This window comes from Sycon ciliatum, chromosome 1, assembly GCF_964019385.1.
Source record: "Sycon ciliatum chromosome 1, ocSycCili1.1, whole genome shotgun sequence".
NCBI lineage: Eukaryota > Metazoa > Porifera > Calcarea > Leucosolenida > Sycettidae > Sycon > Sycon ciliatum.
In genome coordinates, this window is record NC_088643.1 from 14,029,800 (window position 1) to 14,042,393 (window position 12,594).

General features: G+C 47.5%; 1 protein-coding gene across 4 annotated transcripts in view; it reads left to right on the forward strand.

Annotated features, from left to right (window-relative positions):
• The window catches only part of LOC135814569 (ankyrin-3-like), a 41,872-nt gene extending 29,656 nt beyond the window's left edge, over positions 1 to 12,216 (forward strand). For 3 of the 4 annotated variants that reach the window (XM_065327707.1, XM_065327723.1, XM_065327714.1), the window contains 9 exons: positions 1 to 89; positions 1,141 to 1,185; positions 2,062 to 2,172; positions 4,609 to 4,763; positions 6,228 to 6,453; positions 7,896 to 8,012; positions 8,946 to 9,061; positions 9,716 to 9,773; positions 11,424 to 12,216. The exon at positions 1 to 89 is cut by the window's left edge and continues 2 nt beyond it. In XM_065327707.1, coding sequence (XP_065183779.1) covers positions 1 to 89; positions 1,141 to 1,185; positions 2,062 to 2,172; positions 4,609 to 4,763; positions 6,228 to 6,453; positions 7,896 to 8,012; positions 8,946 to 9,061; positions 9,716 to 9,773; positions 11,424 to 11,510 — 1,004 coding nt within the window. In that variant the 3' untranslated portion in view covers positions 11,511 to 12,216. Of the gene's footprint in view, positions 90 to 1,140; positions 1,186 to 2,061; positions 2,173 to 4,268; positions 4,431 to 4,608; positions 4,764 to 6,227; positions 6,454 to 7,895; positions 8,013 to 8,945; positions 9,062 to 9,715; positions 9,774 to 11,423 lie in introns of those variants that run through there. The other variant, XM_065327731.1, reaches the window with a different exon arrangement.
• Positions 12,217 to 12,594: the final 378 nt, after the last annotated feature.

Here is a 12,594-nt window from a genome sequence, read left to right on the forward strand (position 1 = left end):
CTCTACTTGAGGGTAAAGCAGTGACAGCACAGTGCGTGTTCGACAAGCCTGTGAAGGCGCCTGCTCTCTATCACGCATGCTCTAAGAAGGTAGGTAAAAATAGTCTTTGCAATCAATCCGCTATTTGAAATTCAACTTAATAGTTACCTTGTGTTCAGTTATGGATTCATTGGTTTACGTTTTGAACTGTTCAGAAAATTTATAAAAAAAATAAAAGGACCAAGGAACTACAAGTTACGCTATAATGTCCACTAACACCGCTGGTTACTTAACAATCAGCTCATGCGATAACATTGCACGACACTGACCGACGGTACTGACGTTCTACAACTAACTGGCTAACAGCTCTAGTACACCTTGAGTGCGCACTCCAACAGCCTTCCAACTTGGAAGGTTCTAAGTTATAGAAATAACATGAGGAGGGGAAGGTGAGCGCAACCAAGAAAAGCAAGAGCTGAAAGTCTCAGCTGTGAAGGACGTTGGCGGATGTTCATGCATGTCCATGACGATACTGGCAAGACCATTGGACAATACGGTCAAACCACGATTCAAGGACGCAAAGCAACATTCAAAACAACTTGTGTGGCTCAAAGATGATAGACCATCAGTACCGTCGGTCAGTGTCGTGCAATGTTATCGCATGAGCTGAGTGTTTAGTAACTGGTGGTGTTAGTGGACATTATAGTGTAACTTGTAGTTCCTCGGTCATTTTTTCTTTACTATAAGTTTATACTTGTCACTCGATCCGAGTCCATATATTTTAAACATTTATTTTTATAAATTAATCCTTGGCTCTCCGTCCGAGTCCATAACTGTTCAGAATGTCATGTTTCCAGAAGAAGTCTTTTTAGAGTCAAATGCCCTCAGCTGGTTCCTGTATTAGTTCTGCGCATTGCATTGCTGTAATTATTATTAATATGAAACCAAAGTTTAGCTGACCTCCAAGGGCCGTAAACATCTGCCTGCAAAAGCTGAAGTACTGTGTATCCAAGGTCGAATGACTTGTGTAGCATGCTACAGGATGCTCAAGAATAACACACTTTATCAGTTTATGCCGCATAATGTAGTGAAGGTAGCCTGCTTGTTGCTGCTTGCTTGCTTTTTCTGATACATGTATGTGCATGTATGATTTCTGTGCAGGGTCTCGAAGAGTTTGCAGCCCTGCTGCTGGATCACGGAGCAAGTGTGAGTGTGAATGTTGCGGCGAAATTGCGTCCCGTCACGAGCAGGGTTTGGTACCAATAGTAAACAATACTGTTGAGATAATACATTCTGAATAGTCTGAGTACATTTCAAATTCCTTTCCCAGGCAAGAAATCCCAGGTGGAGCGGGATATTTCGGTACTGGGACTGGCAATCAATGATATGGAGTTGCTATGGTTCCTCACCGGCGCTACATACGGTAAAACCTGGGTTTTAAAAGCGACCACCCCACGGTGGAAGCAAAAGCGGTCGTTAAAGCCAGATGGTCTTTGGAACCAGGTCCCATACATTCGTGACATATCGGATTGTGTACGTACATGTGCATGATTGTACTTCCATGTACTCATATTGACAGGTGTGGAGCAAAAAATATTTTCTGCAGCAAAGCACGCCTCACTCAAGTGCATGCAGCGCATCCTGCAGGGTCCCTTGTCACTTCTGTTGACTGCATGCACATGAATCAGAACGCACTTCAACCCTGTTGCTGTCAAACCTGACAGCCAATATGGCACTTTAGGTTAGTTTTGGTCGCTGCGTGCAGGTGCAATATGGCACTTGGTGCACTAAAAGTCGGTCGCTTGTCGCGCAAGACAGGTGGTTGCTGTATCTAGTGCAGTTTCTGTGTAGAACTGGCCGTGCTTGGAAAAACGGTGGTTAAAAGCAGGTGGTCGCTAAACACAGAGGTCGCTTACACCAGTTGTTACTGTAGTTTCAAGCATACATCAGTCGTGTTAGCGCCCTCCGAATATCCGAGTCAGTCTTCATGCTTATCAACCACCACACTTCATGCTTGAGCAATAAAACTTCATACCACTGTGTATTGCTGTGTTTTCGTGTCACCTCTTTCCGTACGTGTAGCTGACAGCTGCGGGTGAGGATGACCTAATGCCCGCACATGTAGCTGCTATGCAAGGCCACGTTGAAACTGTGCGGACGCTACTGGACAGAGGCCAGAGCATGGATGCCAGAGTGAGTCGTGCATGTTTGCTAGATAAAAGCGGCTGCATATCTTAAAGGGGAAGTTAAGGAAACAATTAATTTTTCACCAGTTGTAGTCTTCAGGGTGCTGAGTCGAATGGTCTTGGTCCGAGAAAGCTGAGACGCTCCCTTCCTACTTGAATCCCAATCGAACTCGCGCACTTCCACCGAAACTGGGTGACTGCGCCCTACTAGATGGGGATTTGTATGCAAAATGTCACTAAAAGCGCCATTTCGTTCTTATAAAAGCACGGATGACCGCGATTGGCCCATATGTTGTAGTCTTTTGGACACTGAGTCGACTGGTTTTGGTCCAAAAAGGCTGCGATGCAGCGTTCGGCCCTTATTCCCTATCGAACGTGGTTGAACAAGCGGTCACGTGCTCCTGGGTGCCCAAATCACCTGGTCACCACGCCAGCAGGCGACAACTTTCACACCAAGGTTCAACTCGAGTTCAACTCGAGTGACAGGACTGCACCCAAAAAAGGTCAAACAGTCTAGTAAGTTGTACCCTGCAGGCACGGTGACCAGGTGACTGGTGTACGCAGGAGCACGTGACCGCTTGTTCAACCATGTTCGATTGAGAATAAAGGAGGAACGCTGCATCGCAGCCTTTTCGAACCAAAACCAGTCGACTCAGCGTCCAAAAGACTACAACATATGGGCCAATCGCGGTCATCCGAGCTTTTATAAGAACGAAATGGCGCTTTTAGTGACATTTTGCATACAAATCCCCATCTAGTAGGGCGCAGTCACCCAGTTTTGGTGGAAGTGCGCGAATTCGATTGAGATTCAAGTAGGAAGGGAGCGTCTCAGCTTTCTCGGACCAAGACCATTCGACTCAGCACCCCGAAGACTGCAACTGGTGAAATTTTGATTTTTGCCTTAACTTCCCCTTTAATGGATGTACAGCCCTGGCCGGAGAAATCCAACCTCATGAATAAAGTAGTGCCACGTTCAAGTGCGCAGAGCGGTGTGTGTGTGTGTGCGTGTGTGTACATGGTGTGTGTGTGTGTGTGTGTGTATGTGTGTGTGTATGTGTGTGTGTGTATGTGTGTCTGTGTGTGTACATGGTGTGTGTGTGTATGTGTTTGAAAGATTTTCTTATCTTATCGTCGGAAATGATTCCTCTCACGGCGGCCGTTCGAACTGGTCCATCACTCTCCACAACAGAGCAAACATTCCATCAGCCAATGCTCAGAGTCGTTCCAAGTCGTCGTCTTCGTGCGGTAGTTTGCTCCACTCGCGGGCTCGCAAGGCCTCGCGAAGGACTCCGAGGTGGGGGCGACGAGGAGAGTGTCGGCATCGTAACTATCCGACCAAGTCTCCTGTCGGTGAATACCCCACCTCAGGCACTGTTGGCCTGGACGGCTGGGGACACTCCAGGCCGTCCACAACGGCGAGAACAAGCACGGACGGAGGCCAGAAACAAGAGCCCGAAAAAGTACAACCGTTCTCCACCAGAGCAGAGAACAAAAGATAAGAAAATCTTTCAAATAGTTGAACATCTTGACAATGTGTGTGTTCTCTGCTCTGGTGGAGGACGATTGTACTTTTTCGGGCTCTTGTTTCTGGCCTCCGTCCGTGCTTGTTCTCGCCGTTGTGGACGGCCTGGGGTGTCCCCAGCCGTCCAGGCCAACAGTGCCTGAGGTGGGATATTCACCGACAGGAGACTTGGTCGGATAGTTACGATGCCGACACTCTCCTCGTCGCCCCCACCTCGGAGTCCTTCGCGAGGCTTTGCAAGCCCGCGAGAGAAGCAAACTACCGCACAAAGACGACGACTTGGAAGGACTCTGAGCGTTGGCTCATGGAATGTTCGCTCTGTTGTGGAGAGTGATGGACCAGTTCTAGCGGCAGCCGTGAGAGGAATTGTTTCCGATGACAAGCCAGATCCATAGCTGCTGTAGATGGCTCTCTCGAACGTGGTCCCGCTTGTCGTTCTATATTGTCGGCCCCGTAAGGGGACACGTGACCGTAATGGCAGTGTTTACCAGGACCAGGTGTATGTGTGTATGTGTGTATATATATATATATGTGTGTGTGTATGTGTGTGTGTATGTGTGTATGTGTGTGTGTGTGTGTAGGTGGTCAATTCTTCAGCCTTGCAAGCTGTTGAATGGTGCAATCCCAGCACAAGCTGCTATGGCTTCTGCCGTAGCATCGCTATCATCGCCTCTGGCGATGGGCAACCAATGGTCCAATGGTCCAATGGTCCAATGGTGTGTGTGTAGAGCTAATTCCAACAAGGATCAGAGGATGAAAAAAAGTGTTTTACTCCGAGTTTCACGCACTAAGCGATCATCCGAAAGCAGTTCAAGTCAGACCTGTTTTCTGATGATTGCTTCAATATTGCGTGAAACTCGGAGTGAAAACACTTTTTCATCCTTTTATTCTTGTTTAACCTTGCGCTTGTGATGTCACCAGGAATCAACGGGTGGTAACACGTTACTGCACGCCGCCGCTATGTTTAGCCATTCTACCGTTGTTCGACTACTCCTGGACAGTGGAGCTGACAGGACGTGTGTCAACACCGAGGGGAAGACGCCGTTTGCAGTTGCCAAGTGCTCCACAGTGATGCGGTGAGTTTTCGCTGCCGTGCGTGACAGAGAATCGTTTTAGCTTAGCGTAGCGATAGCATTTTTTTTCCTATCTCACTATTGATAGAATTTTTGTAAATGTGTTTTACCCACTCCACGGTCGGCAATGGCCGGGCCTTATCTCGAAAAAGTTGACCCACCCAATTCATGTAAAAGTGGGATTTTCTATCAATAATGTTCATTCCTGGTCAATTATCCCACTTGGCATGAATGAAAATCGCTCTTTGGTAAGAAAAAAATTCACGGTTCGCGTTAGACTCAGCTAGAGGCCGAGTTTTCCGCATCCGTAGGAACGCCACCACCCTTCAAGGATCAAGGCGTCAGAGCCATATCCAATTGGCTGTTTCGGGGGGGGGGCTATGTGTGTTGCGCTTGTACGTACAGTGGCATTGAATTCACTTAGTCGTTTCGTTCAACACGTGCTTCTGCGTAAAAAGGCCGGATGCCTTTGTGCACCTGTGTTGGGTTGATCTTGAATCCTCTCCCTAAGGATCTGTGTATGTACGCGCTCGAGATCTAACCTCAACACTTGCCAGAAATTGTTAAAGGGGAAGTTAAGGCAAAAATTAAAATTTCACCAGTTGTAGTCTTCGGGGTGCTGAGTCGAATGGTCGTGGTCCGAGGAAGCTGAGACGCTCCCTTCCTACTTGAATCCCAATCGAACTCGCGCACTTCCACCGAAACTGGGTGACTGCGCCCTACTAGATGGGGATTTGTATGCAAAATGTCACTAAAAGCGCCATTTCGTTCTTATAAAAGCACGGATGACCGCGATTGGCCCATATGTTGTAGTCTTTTGGACGCTGAGTCGACTGGTTTTGGTCCGAAAAGGCTGCGATGCAGCGTTCCTCCTTTATTCCCAATCGAACATGGTTGAAGAAGCGGTCACGTGGTCCTGGGTGCCCAAATCACCTGGTCACCACGCCAGCAGGTGACAACTTTCACACCAAGGTTCAACTCGAGTTCAACTCGAGTGACAGGACTGCACCCAAAAAAGGTCAAACAGGCTAGTAAGTTGTACCCTGCAGGCACGGTGACCAGGTGACTGGTGTACGCAGGAGCACGTGACCGCTTCTTCAACCATGTTCGATTGGGAATAAAGGAGGAACGCCGCATCGCAGCCTTTTCGGACCAAAACCAGTCGACTCAGCGTCCAAAAGACTACAACATATGGGCCAATCGCGGTCATCCGTGCTTTTATAAGAACGAAATGGCGCTTTTAGTGACATTTTGCATACAAATCCCCATCTAGTAGGGCGCAGTCACCCAGTTTCGGTGGAAGTGCGCGAGTTCGATTGGGATTCAAGTAGGAAGGGAGCGTCTCAGCTTCCTCGGACCACGACCATTCGACTCAGCACCCCGAAGACTACAACTGGTGAAATTTTAATTTTTGCCTTAACTTCCCCTTTAAGCATGTGTTCTCACTTGTCGTCTGTATGCGTGTAGGCAACTCGCTGTAGGCGTACAGCGTGTGGTTGTGGAGGCGCGCGCTGGTAATGTTTCCGCCGTTCGCAGTCTTCTCGAAACCAGGGACACCGTACTCCTAGAGGGTCTGTTCAAGCTGAGAGGGGATGAGACGCCGGATGCCAATCCGCTGCACGACGCCGTCCGAATGAACCACCTGCCAGTAGTGGAGGTGTTGGTAGACTCAGTCTGCAACATTAATGCCACGGTGAGTATTTGTATGCCACAACTTGGTGTCGAAGTGGCGTCTAGGGCCCCATCTTTATCGATCAATTTTGCTGTTCACCTTTTGAATTCTTTGCTCTCCTTGCATTGGTTTGTGCTTTCAATAGAACACCTTTTACCAGCGCCTAGGGATGTGACGCAGGTGGCTGGAACGTGGAACCAAGTGGGTTTCGCAGTCCCGTTCCAGTAAGGTAGCCCCTGGGCCAGGCTGACTCATGCATGCTTGCGTATGGCATCGCTGGTCTGGGGCGCATATCGGGTGCAGCATGCTAAGGCTGTGGTTGCAACCACGAGTTGAATGCACCACGGATCACGTGGAACTTCCGAATCCGCGGCTTGGACGCACATCGCTTCGAGTACTATGACATCATCTACTGTAGCGGACATGGAAATCCAGTCGATTGACCGTGGCCGGCGCCCTCACCTCGGCGCGTACAGAACGCTGCGTGCAGTGCATGCACACTCATGTTGATCCGATGCGACCAACGAGCTGCAGCGCATAAATGCATGTGCGTACCGCTCGCTAATATTACGGCTAGATGGCCAGCGCCCTGGGGCCGCTAGACATGCGACCGGATTTCCATGTCCACGACAGCACATAGATGCTGCGAATCCCTGATGACAACTACCGTATTTTACCGGTTGTAAGTCGACCCCGGTTATAGGTCGACCCCCGTATCCGGAGGTCTCAATTCTGCGTTTTAAAGTTTTCACCCAAAGAAGCACTATTAACCACTTCCTGCTATTAACACATCAACAAATCATGTAAACATTCCTTAATTGAGGTTATAACATCCCAATCCTTCAAAAGACCAATAAACTGGAAAAATGTGTACACATAGTGCACTCGTGCATGCAGTGCAGGTCATTTTTTTGTAAGATTCTGATAGTTCCCGGTTATAAGTCGAATCCCGGTTGTAAGTCGACCCCCACCCTTTCTCCTTCTATTTTAAGTCGTAAAAGGTCGACTTACAACCGGAAAAATACGGTAAGATGCCTAAAAAACAGTCCAAACACTGCAGTGTGTTTCCGTTACGGGATCATCGCTATGCCATGGTCATATTGTGCTACATTGAGAGTGGTAACTTTGCTGTCTGGTTAGCCAATTGTGAGGGAGGGGGGGGGGGGGGGGGGAGGTATCTGGCTTTGTTTTTTGGTCCAGTACCTTCCGATTGGCGGATATGTTAACACTCCAGTGTTGTCATTCTTTTTTTTCTGCTATTGCCTTGTTTTAACATGTGTATGTGTGTGTGTGTGTGTGTGTTTGCGCGTTTGTGTGTGTGTGTGTGTGTGTGTCTGTGTGTGTGTGTCTGTGTGTGCACGTATGCGTATATGTGCGTGTGTGTGCGTGTGTGTGCGTGTGTGTGCGTGTGTGTGATCTACGTATGTGTGCACTGCGTGTTCTGTGTGCATGTTATCAACTAGGCTGGCAAACGGCGTGAGACTGCACTACACGTGGCGTCACGCAAAGGCTTCCTAGACATAGCGCGCTATCTGACGGATCACGGTGCTCGTGTCAACGTGAAGAACAGCAGCAGCCGGGTGAGAGAGTAGTGCGATAAATAGGATTAAAGTGATGATGATGATGATGATGATGATGATGATGATGATTTTTTTGAAGGAAAGGCCTCTTTTACGGGCAAAGCGAAGCACAATCATCACCATGTATCAGTACAGTGAATAGTTAAACCCAACACGAATGAAAAATGAGAAATGGAATAAAAACAATAATTATTAATTTGTAAAAAAAAAGTGAAATAAAAAAATTCAATATCGAACACGATGATGATGATGATGATGATCAACTTCGATCTGTATTGTCGCTGTGTTTGCTCCGATGGTGTATTACTTGCATATGTGGTTCGCGGGCATCATACAAGCGCCACAGCTTTTTAACAAGCTGCCATACCCTTCGAGCACGTTGATGTGTACGGTGTCTTTAAAAGTTTTTTATGTTTGTTCTTTTATTCCATTATGAGGTCTTCTCCGATTGGTGGCCCCATGCTCATTGTGTTCAACTGCACTTGCGTTCCTTTTTATATTGAGTGCACTTTGTGTTCATTTTCCTCTCTTTTTTCATTCTAATTGAATTTTGATGTATTGCGTTTTTGCTTGCCCGTACAAGAGGCTGTTCATGATGATGATGATGATGATGATGATGATGAGTTTGTTTCCAAGATTGCGCTGCCTTACACTGCCTGTATCATATTGTACCTGGTACGAATTTTATACGTCAACCTGTTGTGACCAACAAATCGAAGTAACGAGGGGTACCAGTAGTCTACTTACAACCTGAGTCTTACTGCCAGTGAACCTGGAAATCGAGGCCACAAGTTTAGGGGGTCGACTTATAGCCCGGGTCGACTTATTGCTGGTAAACTGCGGTATTCGATTCCGATGCTCCAGCATCGTGTGCGTTTTGTATGCACGAGCTGATTCTTCTGTACTGTGGGCTGGGTTTTTGTGCCGTTGCAGACTCCGTATGAGGTCGCCGATAGCAACGCCATGAGGAAGTTGCTTGTGCAGGAGCAGCGTGCGATCAAGATCCAGCCGGCAGAGGACATGAGCGACGGCATTCCTGATGACAAAAGGTACAGCAACACCTGGCATAACCGGACGCCCTAAGTGCAGCGGAAACTGTCGTGACAAAACAGGATTCTGCTTGATCCAGGGATGAACGTTCGATCTACAGCACGTTGGTGCATGAAATTTGTCCGGTCAATACAAGATTCTGCTTGGTACAGGGTCTGGCAAACCCAGATTTCAATGTACAATGCTGAATAACAAGTCATAGAGCCAAGCCAAGAACACAGTAGTATATTCGTTGGAAATCAGCTACAGTCAACCCATATTAGAGGGCCCTCCAAGCATTAAAACAAAACTCAAAATCCTTGCACAGGATTGGCGCTATGCAAGTTTATAATATTATCGTCATCCGTCCCGTATGTTACTATGCCATTTATTAGCCTGGTATTATCCACCGTTAGCCCGACGGTGAGGTCACCGTGAGCAATATGCTGCAGTTGCGGTGTGCATTATGGTTCTGAACGTCCATCCATGCAGCTGTACCGTTCTCAGCATGCCACTCTTGTGTTTGTATAATTGTGCACATGCCTGTTTTGCTGTACGCTATCTGCTGTCTGGATTTCATTGACAGATGCGTTAAGCCCACGGATCCTTCCATGAGTGACATGCGAACTGTATCCGTCTATTATAATTATTATTATCTGCTGTCTGCTTTCTAGGTGTCGTGTTTGCATGGACCGGCCTGTCAACACCCTCATTCTTCCCTGCGGCCATCAGGTGTGTGCGGCGGATAGAATAGTAATGGCCAGGTATCATATCGTGACTTGTCACGGGAGACTCCGGATCCGCAGGTTAAGCACCTGCCAATGAAACCCTGGCCGAGACGAGCCAACTCTGAGAGCCATCTCAAAAGCAGGGACGGTGAACCGTATGTTTTTTTAAAGGGGAAGTTAAGGCTAAAATCAAATTTTCACCAGTTGTAGTCTTCGGGGTGCTGAGTCAAATGGTCTTAGTCCGAGGAAGCTGAGACGCTCCCTTCCTACTTGAATCCCAATCGAACTCGCGCACTTCCACTGAAACTGGGTGACTGCGCCTTACTAGATGGTGATTTGTATGCAAAATGTCACTAAAAGCGCCATTTCGTTCTTATAAAGGCACGGATGACCGCGATTGGCCCATATGTTGTAGTCTTTTGGACGCTGAGTCGACTGGTTTTGGTCCGAAAAGGCTGCGATGCAGCGTTCGGCCCTTATTCCCAATCGAACATGCTTGAACAAGCGGTCACGTGCTCCTGCGTACACCAGTCACCTGGTCACCGTGCCTGCAGGGTACAACGTACAGCCTGTTTGACCCTTTTTGGGTGCAGTCCTGTCACTCGAGTTGAACTCGAGTTGAACCTTGGTGTGAAAGTTGTCGCTTGCTGGCGCTGTGCCCAGGTGACTTGGGCACGCAGGAGCACGTGACCGCTTCTTCAACCACGTTCGATTGGGAATAAAGGAGGAACGCTGCATCGCGGCTTTCTCGGACCAAAACCAGTCGACTCAGCGTCCAGAAGACTACAACATATGGGCCAATCGCGGTCATCCGTGCTTTTATAAGAACGAAATGGCGCTTTTAGTGACATGTTGCATACAAATCCCCTTCTAATAGGGCGCAGTCACCCAGTTTCGGTGGAAGTGCGCGAGTTCGATTGGGATGAAAGTAGGAAGGGAGCGTTTCAGCTTCCTCGGACCACGACCATTCGACTCAGCACCCCGAAGACTATAACTGGTGAAATTTTGATTTTAGCCTTAACTTCCCCTTTAAGCTACAGGGAAAGTGATGCTGAAGCGGTGAAGAGTGTTGTGACTGAATACATGCCAGTGCCATTGCACTGCCGCGCTGACTTACGGTAGATAGACTGACAGGGATGACTGTGTGTGGCACACCATGGCCCGTATGGAGTAGAATCAACTGCCGAGATGGTAGTTGGCCTGTCTTGCCGTCCATGCGGCTTGGGAAATGACGACTAATAGTATACAGTAGATAAACTACAGATCTCACACTCTTTACCACCATCATCATCATCATCATCTGTCAGCCCGTTGCTCATTGCCAATATTTATTATGGAAGGTATGTGTAATACGTGTGAGTACGCTGGGATCAGGATAGGAATACACTGTTCAACACCCCAGTCCAGATGACCATGCCCAGGTGACTGTGTGGAGTGTTTATAGTACGTATTACGTCATTTGGGCTTATTCGGAAATTTGATGATGATGGTGGTGGTGGTGGTGGTGGTGGTGGTGGTGGTGAAGAGCCTAAGATCTATAGACTATAGTGTTTTCTGTCCTAGATAAGCCTCAGGCCTATCTCCAAGAAAGTTATTTTTACGCTAGATGCGATTAATTTTAAATATTTCTGCTCTGTTTCACCTTCTGGTGCAGGCGTTCTGCAGTGACTGCGCTGGCCAACTCGAGGTGTGTGCGTTAGACCGGCAGCCAATCAACGAGATCGTCAAAATATTCTGCTAGCAACCACCCCTCCCCCAAAAAGCTGTAGTGGCCCGAAATCGATTCCAACCTTGAAAACTACAACGAAGATTGGTTCTGAACCAGCTCCATGACCTGTTGAGCCCCTGGGATAGACATAGGGCGCAGCGCTGTATTTATTTATATTAATTTAAAACACGAGTCACAGAGTATCACGCGTCTGGATTGTCGTAACCAATAGTTTCATGCCAGATGGCAATCTTCAGAAAACTGCTCGTGTGTTACTGCTCTGCTGCCGCATTGAGCACTCTATCGAACCGGAGGACTCCGCTCTCTATTAGTTAAAAAAAGCCTTAACCGGCCACCGCTCCGCAGTGGCCAAGTTTGTCTCTACTTCTGATTTTTTTAAATATAGGAATTTTTTTATTTTATTTCTTCTCATAGTCCCTGGATACTACAAGTACTCAGTCTAGTTTATGCGTATGCTGTATGTACATGTAGGTATGATGGCATAGAACTAACACTTGTACGCGAAGCACAGAAGCCACTGGAGTTTCCGGGAAGTTGTTGAACTGTTCTCCTCCAGCAAAAACTAAGCCTGTGAGCAAACATCATCTACTTGTATTTGCATGCGCTTTTTCTCATCCAGGCAGACTTTTCACATTTTCTTCTTCATGCAATGTAGAATGCTGAGCAGCCCTTCTAACTTTTTTAAAAAGGCCTCTGTCACTGAACCGTGAGAAATTCACATGCTGATGAGTTTATTTCTTACCGTACTTCCCCACATTTAAAAGTCAATGCACTTATATGTGTGCTTATATAAAGGTTTGTCTGTGTCCTAAACAATGGTGTTATCACACTGCTTAGTGGTATATTCAGCTCCCGCCTTTTCACCAATACTGTTCACATATAAGCACAGGCGCTTATACACTGTACAGTCAACTTTGCGTATAACGACACTCGGCGGGGCATCAGAAAATTGTCCTTATTCGCGAAGTGTCGTTATACCCGAAGTCTCATTATACATGTATGTGTCACAGTTGGATGGGACTTTGCTCTGGGCATGAAAATGATGTCGTTATTCGCGAATTGTCGTTATATCCGCAGTCGTTATTAGCGAAGTTGA